The 16737-nt window shown below is 35.3% G+C and overlaps 1 protein-coding gene and 1 long non-coding RNA gene across 2 annotated transcripts in view; one reads left to right on the forward strand and one right to left on the reverse strand.

Moving 5' to 3' along the window:
• LOC122533005 (mitochondrial import inner membrane translocase subunit Tim17-B-like) overlaps positions 1-5463 on the reverse strand; it is a 55584-nt gene extending 50121 nt beyond the window's left edge. The window contains exons 1-2 of the mRNA XM_043662286.1: positions 5344-5463; positions 4630-4747 (exon numbers count right to left, since the gene is read on the reverse strand). Of these exons, the coding sequence (XP_043518221.1) occupies positions 4630-4632 (3 nt within the window). The 5' untranslated portion in view covers positions 4633-4747; positions 5344-5463. The remainder of the gene's footprint in view (positions 1-4629; positions 4748-5343) is intronic.
• Positions 5464-8879: 3416 nt separating this feature from the next.
• LOC122532998 lies at positions 8880-9151 on the forward strand. The gene is made up of 2 exons (XR_006307630.1): positions 8880-8909; positions 8990-9151. It is a non-coding gene; the product is annotated as an uncharacterized LOC122532998 (long non-coding RNA).
• The last annotated feature ends 7586 nt before the right edge of the window (positions 9152-16737 follow it).

Below are 16737 nucleotides of genomic sequence, written 5' to 3' on the forward strand. Positions count from 1 at the left end.
GTTTAGGAATTACTGCTGTATCGATGAAACAATAAATATTCTCAAATAGCGGATACGTAATGTCGGACGTTACACGATGCTTACAGTTTTAAAAAGACTATATCACGGTTCTCAAATGAGAACGAAGAAATTCCTCTTCCTCGAGAGCGCGAGAACGATCGATCGCGATTGGGGAAACTCTCGGTTTTCGATTTTTCGATGATACACCGGCGAGACGGCGAGAGGCTGGCGGGATGGACGAATCAGTCTCCCCCCGGGATTTTCGAGATGGCTTCTTCCCAGCTTCCGTAATCGAGTCGCGAGCCAGAGAGCGTAGCACACGCGTGCAAGTGCTGGGCGCGTGCGCGTATACGCACACCAGCACCGCGCGCAGATCCATGATTCTATACATCCCTCAAATCCCGCAGACTGTGTATAACCCGTAATCCACTGGTCTATTCTGCGCGATACGCCGCGGCTTGGTGTATCCTGACCCGGTAATATACGTGCGCGGTCCATAATGTGGATACATGTTCGACATGTACGCGAACTTGCACGTTTCGCTCTCTCCTGTTAGTTGGCTACGTACACAATACTCACAGGGTTGCTATGTGCCGGGGTATTAATTTTGCTCCATCCGAGGAAAAACCGACAGACAGTAGACGTGCAATGTCTATATTATAATCGTGTAGCAAATCGCGAATCCATTGGAAATGAAATTTTCAATATGTTAAATTCGCATTTGTACGCGGCAGATTATTCTTTTACAAGATCGAGTCTCTACTTCGATGATAACGATACCAATCGCAACGGGAAGCTCCGTTTTTTAAAGCCATTGGAACAATTTTTCAGTGTAATTCAAACTACGTCAAAAAGAGCCTTTAAAACCCCCTCCCAATACGCAATCGCTAATCCAGGAATCCGTCCAATCGCTTGGTTCTCAACCAACATCCATCAACCATCCCTGGTCGGGCAACTATCGCCGCTAGAACGAATCCGAGACTTTCGATGCTTCATGGATTTTTCCAATTTCCTCTTACAAGATCAACGGGAATAAAGACGGGGGGGGGGGGGAGGAGCAGGCTCACGAAGGACATCGAATCACAGTCTTCCATTCGATCCACATCGATCGGTAAGGTAAACCTAACCGGAGACGTGGGATCGATCGGTCCAGGGTCTTCCTTTTTACCTTTCCGTATTCCGTATCGTAACACGCCTCTAAATAAGTCTGCGTACAAGTTCGCAAAAGGGGAAAAAGAGAAAAAAAAAAAGGAATTACACACAGCATCTCTTCTTGCAATTCTCTCCCTCGATTCCAATAGAGTGTACCTTTCTACCACTTCTGTTCAATTACTGCTTGGAATTTTTCGCTTTTTACGCATGGATCGGTAACTATCAGCGATCTCTTTGAGCACCAAGTTCTTTTTCACAGCACCGCAAGTTTCAATGCGCGTTAAATAATATTTAAGGTTTAAACAAGCGCGAGGGAAGCGAAGAGGAGAGCCGATCCAAGCGTGAGACCGGTACGTGGAGTTGCTCTCGATCACAGGGCGTGCAGGATACGAGCTGCAGTTGCTTGGCCGATGTTGCTCCTAATTCCGTCGGTCGCGCGGACGTCAAACAAACAACCGGCAATTAAATGCAAATACGGCTAATGCGTTCTGGGTCGAATGTGCAAGTCACCAGGCTCGTTATGGAGATCCACCAGCGGCCATGTTGTTTCCATTCCTGGCTTGTACGCGTTTACCATGGCCCTCCCCTGCTATCTCTTTCTCCCGGGTGCCTCTTTATGCCGCGTTGGTCGATAGCCGACGCGTTTTAAAACCGCACGCACCGACAGATCAGGCAAGCCGAAAATCAACCGGACGCGAGATGCCGACGTGGATAAAGCGCCGCGAACAAATACACGAAAATATCGATCGGCGATCCAACGATATTTCGGCCCTTCCGACGATCCTTTTTTTCTTCATCGGACGCATCTCGAGGGAAGCTCCGCGATTAGCTCTGATGGAGAGGCAAGCCGAAAGCGAACACTAAACGTTCAGGTAGATGTGCACGCAGCGAGAGTAAAAAAAACGGGGAAAGATAAGTCCCTTATATAAATGAGATTTGCATGACATTTATAGAGCAGTAGTATTGCTAAGGCTATACATGAATCAAGAATATTAATTATTTGAATTCAGTAACTGTAACGCAAACGAAACGATCAGTTGCAAAATTGCCGGTATTTCAATTGCTCTCAATCGATCGATCCATCATACGTCTACATATTTGCATCCAAGTCACTGTTAATACGTTTGTCGTTCCCTTTTCTCTGATCCTTATCTCTGCATCTTGAGTCAGAGGCAACGTCCTACAGCACTCGTTGCATTCGAATATCACGTAAAACGTGCGAGCAACAATCATTTTTTCTACTCAAACTTCAAAACCGCCAATTTCAAATTTTGGCCGACCCGTGTCGAGATAAATATCGTGAAACAGGACGTACGAATTCTTTTCTCCTCTACTAGCTTGCTGATCTCCCAGAGGTATCCTAGAGGTATCGCTTATCATTACGAAGTTGCACGTATTTTGTCGGACGTCTAACGGTGGATCGGTTATATAGAATCCTAACTGAATCTCTTCTCTCGGAGGAGATCTCTTCTCGTTGGCTCCCTTCTCTATTGCTTTCCACACCACACATCACACACCACACATTTATACCCTCCTCTCACTCCTTTCACCTTATCCTTACCGCCTCGCAGTCTGTTTCTCTTCCCTCGAAACCTTCTTCGTCTTTCTCTCTTCCACGAGTTACTATACGGAGTGTCTCAATAATCATGGTAAACAGAGTGAGTCGAAAACGTAGAATAATCTTCTATTTTTTTTTTTTTCATACGACGTTTCGCTCCAGTTCGAGTACAACATGTATGAACTGTATGGAGCTGATCGAAAGAGTTAAACGAAAAATATAAAATAAAAATCTCATTTATAGAATTTAACAACGTGCTCAGTTAGAAATCGTCCTAAGAATCATAGCTGAAATCTTCAGCTCGTTATTCGAAAGTTACACAGAGGCCTGTGAGAGTTGCTGAAGAAATTTGTTAATTCTTTTAATATCCGAGATATATTAATTGCAATGACAGTTTTTGACGGTACATAGAACAATTGTAAAATGGTAAACGACGGATAATTTTCCGCCGAAGAGACAAAAGATGTTACAGATAGCGAAAAGCCTGATTTTAGTTAAATCATTGTTGGTCAAGTTGTACGGAACACTCCGTACATAACGACGTGTCTATATAGCTCGTTTTGGGTCTTTCTCTGTCTGTCGCGTTTTGCCAGCCCCACCCGTCCCTTCGGGCAACCAATCCTGAGTAAAGTTTGTTACACAACTCGGCGAACTTTCGAAAATGGTCTGCCTCCGCCAAGTAAGCTGTTCTTGGCTCCCTCGTTAGCCAGACTTTCCTCTTTGCCACAGGACTTGCCAGCTATCGCGTCGAACAACCTATAGAACAGTGTTTCCCAACCATTTTTCAGGTCGGCAGCTTTTCTAATAGCCAAATAGCCTCTAAGTCGCTCTCCCACGTAAAAATTAAAAATGCTCTTCAATTTAGTATGCAAATGTGTCTTAATTGTGAGAAACTTGATCAACACTAACTTTGAAAATAATATCAATAACATTTATTAACAACAAAATTCCAATAAAAGCGGATTTGAGAAAGAAAGGAAGAAGAATTTCCGAAGAAACCTGCTCTGTGCCAGTTAATTCCACAGATGATCCATCATTTCTGTATATAATCTTCGAATCGTTCTACGCTAAAACGTTTTTCCTTTTTTTTTTTTTTTTATAATAAGAAGCAAGAGCCGAGCCCATTGTGTATAAAGAAATTTGTGTTCGGACACGACTCATCAAGATAACTCACTATCTCTTATCATTAACTGGTTCTTCGACCGATGTCCATTAACATAAATATCAAATAGATACGTTAAAACACGTTTGTAGTTGGTTTCGTGTTCCACACATTATGGAAATTGCGTTTCACTATACTAGGCGAACATCGTCGATCGTTTTACTTGTTACATTCTGATTTCTGATTCATTTTAATTGTTAAGAAGAGTCTTTCTGTTAAGTGAAGCGATATAATTGCATGTTTGAAAGAGAGATTGGTATCTTAGGAATGATTAAAGCGATCTTTTCTTTGAAAATAATCGTGAATGAAGGAGAGTTGTTTTTATGCGAGAATGCACTTTCTACGATGTACTCTTGTGAATAATTATTATTTTGTGAATAATTTTTATGAACAATAACGTCATTCCGGGATGATATGTGCTACCATCTGATGGAGGACAATAAGTGTAGGTAATAAAGATTATTTACCAACAACTAAAAAATGACAAATTGCGCGAAATGGAAAGATAAAATAGATAGCTGTTGATCGAATGTTGCTAAGGTAGTTTATCGTAAGGAATAGAAAGTTATAATGATTTATAAGGCGAAAGGAGCTTTAAGAAAGATAAAATTGAAGTTCTTCACATTATGTTATGTCAATTTTATATTCGTATTGATTATTGTCGTATGTTATTAACATTCCATCGTGCTATATTATATTTGACTAATAAATAACACACAGGCAAGTAAACTTTACTACTCGTATGAATACGACTCACCATTAGATGCGAAGAACATTATCATCGAAGTGATTGTGGTCCAGAAAATATCATTATGAAGCCCATTATTAAATAGGAATTGTCGAAACTTGCGTTAAAAGAGAAAGTTGGAAAAGATCTGCAACAAATAGAATATTATCTATAATTTATTCTTAAAAACATAATTGATTCTTTAAAAAGTTTACGATAATGAAAAACAAATCTCTGTTGAAATATTAATAACGTAATACTTATTACTAATTATTTAATTAATATAGTTAAAGTTGCATTATGTAGCCTAAAATATTTCTTAATACTGTCAAATATCTATAAATACTTTTTAATGTAACTGATTTTAATAAAATTATACTCTAAAAGTTTATTTCTAGTGTTTCGAATATATTGCGTATTATCAAAATATGGCGCGCTTTTCTGCTGCGCAGCACGCGATGCGCAGAATATATTCAAACCTAACCACGAAAATTTTTCTTTTCCAAAATACCATAGATTATTGAATAAAGTTATTTATTTTCGAATAGAAAGAAAAAACAAATATATAAATACGTTTGCCTTCATGGAAATAAATGAAATGCAAATATATTCTTCACGATATCGAATTTACTATTTTGAATTTTTACTATTTTGAATTTTACGAACGATCGGAGAAAGAAAGATTATTTGGTAATAAATAGTAACAGTATTTCATATATCATTAAAATAAAAGTGAAACCTTACGTTAATTGAACATAGTTGACAATGGTGTGGACACAACCGAAAGGAAAATGTTGGAAAATTAACGTATTTTATAAACTCGCTGGATCAAGAACATCCTTACCGAACACTGTTCTCTTTCCTCACTGACAGTGATAGTACTGCCATCTATCGAAAATAACTGTAACTAAAATATACTATCAATTCCGAATATATACAAAGGTATATACTTCATCTGTAGTGGAGGCGCTGCAGTTTCTTCTTACCGGGTGGACCAGCGACGACGCGGGCGAAAAGAAAAGAAGAAAGAAAAGAAACGGCGGCAAAAAGAAAGGAAATAGAGAACAGAAAATAAAACAAATTCATTAGAAAAGTACGCGTTTGACAAGACTGTTCATTATACGTAAGATTTAAACAAAAATTATATTCTATTGTGGTTACGTTAATCACCGGCGTCAATCACCAACCAGCGTAGCATTATTAATTAAAAGGAGTGGTTACGTTAATAAGCGCAGTATTATTAATTATTAATTAGTTATATCTCCATACGAATAAGCGCAAATTCTAGCATTCATCGAATTTTTTGCAATTTATTCTTTTAGCTTCAGTCGAAATTAAGACAAGGACAAAGATTGTGAGAGCTGGTGCTACCATCTACATCATTATCAGTTTCAACTAACATTAGAAGAACCCGAAAAATCCGATAGATGGCACTATTTGTGTTAGACAAAGATAGTAACATATGCGATAAGGACAACAAAATTGTTGATTTTTAAATTGTCATAACTTTATGAAAGAAGGTATAAGAAAATATTCATTGGGTCTCATTTTAAAGCATAAAGCATTCACTTTAACAATCCTAAGTTCGTTTTTTTCAAAGATGATATTACATTATGCAATGGATGGGAAACTATGAAAAAATTTTAGAGAAGTTTGAATTTTTATAATTTCTGAGAAGGAAAGTATTCTTACTTTTACACTTGCTGCATGATGTATAAATAAATATTTTTGAACGAAAAAATTCAAGTTTATTAAAGTAAAGACTTCACCGTTTAAAATAACATCAAGTTAATTGTTGTACAATTTCTTTTTAATGAAATTATAATAGTTTAAAGTATTAACAATTTTTCATCTAGTATATGAATGTTTTCGTTTTTTAAAAAGAATTTTTCATGAATTTTGTATATTTGATTCAGATCAGAATTTTTTATTTTATTTAACAATTTATTATTTCGTGTAAAACGAGCGATTACAGCGCCCCAACGGAGAAACACGCAATATACTTCCTACGATTCTCGAAATAATCGATATTTCTCACAATCGAATTTTACGCGGGAGAACAGACCTCTAATGGCGGAGGGACGCACACGTCATTTGTAAAAAGGGAAATGTCATCTAGAAAGATCATCCAGAAAGAAGTTACTCAAAAGTTCTTAGGTAAAAATATAAATTAATAGTTGTTATGTTTGTGTTTGTGCTTTGAATTTTTAAGATAAAACGTGCATTTTTGGCTCCAAGGTAAGATTTAACCAAACAATTGTTACATGTAATTTTTAACAATTAAGGAAATAATAACATATAAACGTTTAAACAGAATATACTATGCTAAAAGTTATTTATGATTTTATACCAAAATTCAATTCTAATCAGTACAAATATATATATACATATATACATACACACACACACACACATATATATATATATATATATATATATATATATATATATATACATACATATAATATGCTTTTGCTTCTATTGTAACATTTTCTACTCATTTGTTGATTCTTCAACTTTATATATTACGTAATTCTTAACAATTCCAATGCTAAATTCAACAATAATTTATTAAAAATGTACGTATTTAATAGTTAAAATAATTTTACGACTTAATATAATATTCCACTAATAAATTTTCCACTTTCCAAATAAGGTAAGGCATAGAAGGCCTTGGAGCTCGAAATTCGAAGTTCAAAACAACAACACAGACACATTGTTTATCTGTTCGTCTTGTGTAAGATCACCTATCCCCTACTACTTTCTCAATTGCTGGACGAGACGTGTCGCGGAAAGTCATTCGGCTGTTGAATGTCGTGACAACAGTACGTACTGCGTAGGTAAATTTTTCTAACCTATCGATAGCGTCTCTTCGGTGGCGTCGCTTTTTGGACATTCTTTTATTCAATTATACCTCATTAGTAGTATTATTTGATTAATACGTGTGTGTTTAACGATTAATTGAACATTAAGACAACGAAATCATGTACTGCTTTAAAACTTTTCGCGACAATCTTTCTTCAATTGTCGATTTTACTCATACGGTTACCGGTAGTTTGTCTCATACGCCTTTCCAGTAGAATTATCGTTCCATTTTTACACATTTGCATTTATTTGATGCATTTGTTCTGACTTTTGGTTTCTTTCTGTGCAGGTTATTCCTTGATTGCAAAGAGAACATAGAATGCATAGACGCCACGATTATTAATGGACAATTTGATGAACTTCCACGGAAAATTGATAACATTTTACTCATTTTGGGTAACATTTACACTTTATACATATACATATATATCGATGTACAATTCACAATATGTAATTTCGTAATTATTTGGGATACTGGGATGAAAATGGAAAAAATTAAATCAATTAATGTTTTATTTTGAATATACAGATCGTAGTAGCTTAATGGTATATACTTTTAAATGGATATGTATATCTATATATGGATATATGTATCTGGATGTAAATATATATATATATATATATATATATATATATATATATATGCATTATACTTTGCTACAATATACTTACTTTTTCGAATGTTGACGCACAATTAAACGATTCAAAGCAAGATTTCACACGTGTATGATTTTCTAAATATATTTAGCTCTGAAATTTTGAATTGTGCAAACATTTTCGAATATTTATAACACGTAACATGATGTATTATTAATATGCATACTTCATACTTTAATAACGAACATTCAGAACATAATTTCTACAAATATTTCTGCAAATACTTTACAATTTCTAACTAACATCTTTAATACATATTCAAGTTACTTTATAATCATTTTCTAGAAAAATAAGTACAGTATTTTCTAAATAAACGTACTCCTCCCCTTCCCAACTACTAATCAGCTTTATTTTCAGAAAATTTTTGTGACCGCGCGCAATGCGGTAGGTAGAGTCAGTGTTTGTTGCGTAATATTTTAATATTTGTCAGAGCGAAATGGCTCTTATTAAATTAAATTATCAATTCATTTAAATTTAATTCGCGAAGTTAGAGTCAGTGAGTTTGCTGATTGTTACTTAAACACGCGCGTTCATAGTCCTTTATTTTTCTTTTTTTACATTTTTCTTCTTCAATATTCGTTTTCGATATTAGAGTCAGTGCTCAAGAGGATAAGGCCTCTCCAAGAGATCAAGATCGTAAGTAATTTTACATATTGTACTTTAATTTATTCAATTTTTCAAATTTAACAACAAATTCGTATAATATTTGACGTTTTGTTACAGACAGTTCACGTTAGCATTAATGTATTTTTTGGGGAAAATCAAACGGTGGTTCTAAAGCCAAAAATGTAAGAATCTTTCATTATCTCGAACTTAAAATTCTGCTTTACTTTTAAATACAAATTCTAATGTTTAATGTTTGTTACAGATCTTCTACATTCTCCACTTTCCCCAATTTTTTAAGGATCTTATGATGTTTCAAAAGCTAAAAATGTAAGTGCTTTAGCTTGTTGTACTTGAATTCTATTTTATATAGTTTTTATTGAAGTCGAATGTGAAATTATAATTATAAAATAAAAACATTTCAAATCATTAGTCCTAATTTTTATCATTATTAAAATTTAAATTTTCACAAATAACACTGTGTCTTTAGAAACAAAATGTTTTATGTTTCTCAGGAAATTTTTCACGGCGTTCACTTCTACCATGGGATTCTCAGTGATATCTTCACTTGATGAAGGTCTTCACGATAACTTTTCTTGTACAGTGCAGCATCGATGATAACGTTCTTCACATCTGTTGGGTGAGTCGCATGCATTTATGTTCCTTCGGTCACTCAATCATGTCGTAGGACGAAAGGTCCAAATCGGCACGGGTGACTGATTGTATACGTAGAATTTTTGATGAGCATAGTGACCTCGGATATTTTTTATATCCGTGAGTAGTAACATTTATTCAATTTTATGTATTAGATTAGGATAGGGCTTCTTGCACATCGCGATTTTATCAATTAGTTTGAATATATACAGTTATAATAATTGCTTGTAAAATCAAAATATCTTCAGTATAAATGTTTGCAAAAGTAAAAAAGTTCATATAAATATCTATGGAATAGATGAATTATAAATATTTATGAATGATCATTATTAAAACGATTTCGTTTGGACATTTCATAATAGAGAAGACGGATATCCTCCGACTTCATTGTTATGAAAGATGCAGTTAGTAATATCAATTATTATAACAACTAGCAATTATTAATTAATATAACAAAGTATATTACTTTTAATATATTAATTTTCAATCTCATCTTCTCTTTTGCAATAGTATTGTTTGATTGAATTGATTAAGTTTTATAATTATGAACTTCAGTAGATTTCAAATATAATAGATCAGAATTTTTTCCGTAGAAAAATATATAAAATTTTATGTGCAAGAAGATACCTCGCGACAGGCAGATTTTTGAATCAAGGCAACAAGTTTGCTTTTCGCATTTTCGAAAAATGTTCTTTGATGAAGAAGTCGCCTGAGATTGTTTCTATTAATATTCAATTTAAAGTCATTTGTTTGATTTTGATTGTTTTAGTCAATTGTCAGATTTCAAATGTTAGATTTCATATCTTTTTTTAATAAATTCAATTCTTTGTCTTTATTCTCTTGCAATTTCAATAATTTCTGTAAAAGTAGAGTCATTACAGTTTAAAATAAAATAATGCAATAGTCCGTTAGATGCAAATTATATAAACTAATCATTTTTTTAATTCAGGATTTTCAGGTTTAACCCCTTCCGTGTTCATTGTCAGGATCTCACTCACGTGCCCAGGTGCTACTTGGGTGGGTGAAAGACATTGGGCACGATGACCATAGTTTGTAATTTNGACTGACAGTGTGTTAGCGTATCGTGCACGACGTATTTTCCGCATGTGTGTGTGTGGTTAGGATGTGGAATTGCGTCGTTTTTATTGTCCCATTCACTATAAGTTAAAATATTTAAAATAATTTAAAGACTTATGAATTTATTATCATAATATCTAATAAATCTACTATAATTAAATTATTATTATTGCAATTATACTATCAATTATAATAATGATATCGAGTCAACTTGCACATGCAATTTCTATAGAAATTATATGTATTATTTCTCAGTTATTAATATTAACTGTAAATATAAACATGTTTTAATCACGTTTTACGCAATGATCGCTAGCCATTGTCAGTCGATTTCAGGAAAATGGTACGTAAATTAGAGTGTGAAAGTTGTGTGTTAAGCTCGGGTGTCGGAGGCGTCCCGGGACGTCCTCTCTAGTTTAGGTCCTCTCTGCGCCCGAGCAGTATGTATGAGAACCGTGGAGTGAGTGTGTTGGTGTGCCTGTTTTGCCATTTTTTAAATATAGGGCGATCGGTTAGGATAGGTAACTTACTTTCTGGTATGCCTGTGTTTAATTATAAGTAGGTAGGGCCGGGCAGGTTGGCACAGTCTCTGGTCGCGTGTCCCCCCCTTCGCGTGTCCAACCTGTTTCAGGAAATCTAATTTGAAAAATCGACAGTGAAATCGGTACAAATGGAGCATGCCACTTGTTTCTGGTTTTACTCTTCAATTTTTCGAATTTAGTATCGCGGTCGTGGTCGCGGATAGGTCGCGAGTAGGTCCCGAAACGAACGTTTGTGTAGGTATTACTCGAGCACGCACGTGCGAACGGATAACGATTGCTATGATCGTTAGTCGTCCACGTGTATTGGAGTCAGCTTTCGCGGTTTATCTTTTTATTTCACCTTTATAAGTTATTTTTTAGTTTGCGATTAGAAAGACTCGAGTTAAATGTAAGTTTCAGCGGGCATTGCGCTCGAAGAAAAGAAGAGGCCCGGCAAACTGCCACGAAGAGGGTCACAACAAATGGCTTCTCATCCTCTGGATCATTTAAATGATTCCAGAGCATGGGAAATCATTCTCGTTACTACTTTGTCACTATGCTCTTTTAGTACTTGTAGTTGTATTTTATTTTTTTCTCCTCCATCATAGTTCGTCGTCGTTTTGGGTAAATCGTGGTTTCTCTTGGTAGTGTTGCGAGAGATCGATTACGGATTGAATTAGAGTTGCGAGATAGTTTCGCGCCTGTTTATTAGTGTTGCGAGAAATTGATTACGGTTTAAATTAGAGTTGCGAAGGTATGATAATCGTGTTTGCTTTAGAGTTGCGAATTATGATACCGCGATTGTCTTTTGCAATTCTGATTGTGAATTTTTGAAGTTGTTCTAGAATTTTACATAGTTAAATTTGTCTTGCTTTCTGTTGTTTTAAATTAGATTATAGAGTCATTGCTTTCAATTAATTTCAGAATATTTCAACTAGTTTTTTGTTCATGTAGTAGCTTTTACATTCTTGATAATAATTCTAATTGAATTTGGTTTTAGAGTTAGTGTTGCGACAATATTTCACCGCGATTTCGAATTACTTTTACTCTTACAATTAGCGTTGCGATATTGTTCCATCGCGATTTCCAATTGCTTTTCCTCTTAGTGTTGCGATAATGAGTAATGGCATTTCTTGAAGTAGTGTTGCGTTTACAAAATGCCTAAGTTCTGGATTCGTGTAAGGCTGTTCCTGTTCTTGGATCACCTAATGCAGCTACAAGAGCTGTACAGAAGTGGTCATTCATCAGCAACCATAAGCATGGTTGCACTGGACGCGATGCAATTAGTGTTGCGTATTTTTAAAGATGAGTGCATAGATTAATAGCGTTGCGTTTTGGGAGTTTTAAATGTGATGAAGCACTCTTCGCGTTTGATTTTAAAAATTTTCTATTTGATAATTAGTACTAGTGAATTAGCGTTGTGAAACAAGATTACGGTTTGTTGCTCGGGTTTATGTCGAATGTAAATAATTGTACAATAGCCCTTCTGGTTATTGTTTTGAGTAGAAAATGTTTTTTTTTTTACTAGTCCTTCTGGCTACTGTATCGTGATTTGCTTTCTCAGTGGCCCTTTTGGTTTTTATTTTTGTTTGTTTCTTTGTCAGTAATCCTTCTGGTTACTGTATTAGGTTTTCTTTTTCAGCACCCCTTACTACTGCGTTTGTTATTGAAAATACTGCTAAAAAAATATATACTTTTTTATTAATTTTTGACTAATGAATGTGTAAGTGACTTCATGTGTCACGTACATATAAAACAAAGTGTGCAACAAAATATTTAAATATTACAATGAAAATTTGAAACTCTTTTTGCAAAATAATTAAATCGATATAAGTATTTTGTAGAGTTTCAGTTTATTTTGGAATATGAATTAGTATCCATAGTTATTGGAGTCAATAATATTGATTGTTCGTTATTGGAGTTGTGTTTTATATCTTGACAGTAATTTGCTTTTTTTTTGTGTAATATGTCTTCATTGCAGATCATTTTATTTAAATTACAATATTAATTCAATACATAAGTTTGTTTCAGACGTATTAATTTGCAGAGAATATTAGTTACAGAAAATATATAGAAAATATATATGTACACTGAAGGTTTACAAAGATTGTGAATTAAAGAAAGTGATTGATGATAGGAGGGAAAACAAAATTATGTTTCATCCAATTGTAAATAATAGTTATATTTTACAGATTTTATTAATTTCTTTCAGTTTCTTAGGTTTGTTTCAGGTACAGATTATAGACTCAATAGAAGAAGATTTCCTACAGTACAACAGCTTGAGAAATTATAAGAAGATTTCTATAATATGCACTTCATTCCTTTTTAATTATATTTATGTATTTATATAAATAAAGTGAATAAAAATCATTTTGTAAAGGTGTTAGTTAGGTTAATCTTAATTAAGCTACAAGTAGTTTTAAGCTAGGCATTGTGCTGTTGTTGTATAGTGATAGTTTTAAATTGGTTATTAGATTCAAGCTTAAGCATGGTAATTTTAAATTGTTAGTTGGATGTGTGTAAAATGTGTTATTTTCTAAATGCATGTATGGTTAAGGATAGTTAATATTAATTTAAGTGGGATAAATAAAATTCTACGTGAGACACATATGTGTTTAAGCTTTTTAACTATTGTTATATAGTCGATGTTATGTAGAATTATATAGTTTAAGCTTTAATGTACTATTTTCACTGAAACTTAGTTTCCCGTGTTCGTTTCCTTGCAGCTTCTTTTGTTGTTCGGTTTGCACGACGATCAAGGGATTGGTCGTTTTGCAAACGTACAATAGAAGAATTATAGATTTGTAAATTCATGTTTTAAATTAGTAAATTTTTGTTCGCGAAAGGAGGGTGGATGGGCCGCGGATAGGGTGGGTCTCCACTCGCAGCACCTCCACGTGGTGAGACCTGGGCAATCGGTGTTATTTGATATATAATTACTAATTGCATTACTAGCTAGATAATTAATTACAACTGATACAATTATTAATTATATAGCAAGTAATACGAGCTGATTGGCTGCGATCTTGATTAAATATTGTTTGTGTAGATGTATGTACATCCATTAGACTAATAAAAAATAAATAATATAGTAGTTTTACAAAATGTAAATATAATGAAGATAAAACAAATTCTTTTCAACGAACTTAGATACTTTTTAAATAATATTTCATTTTTTATAAACTACGTTCAAAATTGAAATGAAAATTAAATGTAGATACAGTTGAAAGCATCTGTTTTGAAATACACAGCCATGCTATGCAAGTTAGTCGTGTTAAATAGTCGTTTATCCGTTTTGTCTGACCGTATATTGCCGCGTTCTACTTGCTCTACTGACGAAGGCCGATTTAAGTAGTAGAAGTCAGTATTTGGACAACCATAACGGAAGATCATTTACGGAATCGTAAGAACAACACCAGAAATTTCAACTCGATAATTAGATTATATCAGAATGATTAATGAGTAGAATTAAATATGTCAAAATTGGGGAAAATTTTAATTACTCTCTAAAAACTTTTGTGAGATGCACTCATAGAAAGATAAAAATTTTGTTTAAAAGAAATTAAAAAGTATTGAATAAAATTTAGAGATGTCAGAGTGTTCTTCTGCTTTCCAAAGAAAGACGAATATGAACATGGATTTAGTTCTTGTTATTTCAGTTGATGTGATTGCACAGGCGGCATTTTTACTGCAGTCCAGTCTCTCGCGTTCTCATTTGTTTGTCCATGCGCGAAATAATAAATATTTGCCCCGTTTTCTTTTCTCATTGCTGGCCAAATGTCAGCTGTCGTTAATTTACGGCTGCGTAATTCCGTCAGATTCGTAGATTTATCGTCCAGCTCGTAAATTTAGCTCTTGGCGATTATACAGTCTTATAACATCAACGAAAGAATTCAAAATCTGTTTCGCAACTATCGAACAACGCTCTTGTTTCATCTTGGCTTTGCTAAAACGGAGATTAACTTTCTCTCCTCTGAAGTATAACGATAAAACTTTGGGAAACTTAAGGAAAATTCTAATTCTTTTCGCCTTTTCTCAATATTTGAAATCGTTACGTCGAATCACCTGTACATCCCTTTTCGTAGTAGCAACGAAATTTTTTATTCCACAGAAGTTATTCCCTTAAAAGTTCCTCCCTGTAATTCATACACACAACTCCGCCAACTATCAACAAGTAACCAAGTTTACGTTCTAGGAGAAAAACTTCGTGCTGGCGAACAATGGAAAGTTGGCGGTAGCCAGAGCAGGGGGGAATTCATTAGAGGAAGATTGAAAAGAATAACGGAAGGTAGAAGGGAAATCGAAACGAATTGGCCCATAAGAAGTGATTTCGTAGGTAGGGAACGGCGATTCGCGTCGAGGGAGATGGTGATATACGCGTTGTCGATACGTCGATCGCGATAACCTGGACGCCCGATAAATTCGACAACGATAATTCGCGTACCCCCTACTTTTATCAGTATTCGATGTCCCTATCCGTAAGCGGATATCGTAAATTCGTAAAGGTAAATCCCGTTTGCGTACGCGCTACCGTTTTATCGCGCTATCGCGTTTAATTATACCGATCGCCCGTACCGGTGCTTTCCCGTACCCTCCATTTTTCCGCGATTCACCGCGCGTAGCAGGGAATTTTGGAAATTTATGGCAAAAAAATTAAAGAGCGTCGAACTACGAACGATTACGAGTAAAAAAGTTCGAAAAAGATGGGAGAAGCGGAGGGAAAGGAATTCATGTAACTGGAGAACTTTTTAAAGCAAAAGTATGTATCGGGCGAATATCTCGCCGCGTGTCCGCGTGTTGGTACCGGTGAAAAATATCGGTGCCGAGCAAAAATTCATTCAACCGGCCGTGTCACAATTAATATAGCGCCGGTGTGTCGATATAACACAATTTTATAGAGCGAGTTCGAGGCGGTGCCGTTGTCACCGGCGAGCATTTCGATGATTAATGCGCGCAGAAATTTCGAAGCAATGACGAAACGCCGCGGGCGAGACGTAACAGACGGTGTGTACGATTCGATAAATCATAGCGTTTGCTCTCACCGCTATAATCCACGATTTTTCACCCGTTCTCAACGGCTCCTTTCGTACATTGATCGAACGTAAAGAAACACCGTGTCCTGACCACAACGAGATTCCATAAATCACGATTCTCAGCTCGCTCCAAATTCGCGTTTACGCGCGATGCACTTAACGGGAATTGCACGGATGAGCGTAATTGCAGTCATGAATTCCCAAACACGGTAATTTTTTTTCTACCGTTGTACGAATCGCACGAGTTGATTTATTTTACGGTGAAAATAATGAAACGGTTTGAAACCGTGGGTGAGTCGAATTTTGAGATATTTGAGAATTCACGTCCTCTCCAAAAAGAAATCCGTAGGTGCAGTAATTAAAGAAATGCGACGTCCTAATCTCGTGTAAAGAGCAAAGATAAGAACCGTTAAAACGGAACGCTGCAAGTTGGTAGAGAAAAATCATCGTTAGACCGCGTCGGTGCGTGTATATTCCATTTCACCGTTTATTCTTTAACGTTTCATTAAGTGTAATGGCTTGCTTTCCATTACCGGCGAATAGTACTTGTAGTCTGGCGGTCGGTTTGTCTGTTACCCGTGCACTTGGTAGTAATTACTGGTGAGCCTAGCGAATGCACTTACCTTAAATGACGATCAGAAGATATAAGACGACACTGCTTGCCTCGCTGTAACGTCGTTTCGTTGCCCGCAGAGAGGAACAAACCGTTCTGCCAGAATTTTGGATCC

Source organism: Frieseomelitta varia, unplaced genomic scaffold (genome assembly GCF_011392965.1).
Source record: "Frieseomelitta varia isolate USP_RPSP 00005682 unplaced genomic scaffold, Fvar_1.2 scaffold_488, whole genome shotgun sequence".
NCBI classification, from domain to species: Eukaryota; Metazoa; Arthropoda; class Insecta; order Hymenoptera; family Apidae; genus Frieseomelitta; species Frieseomelitta varia.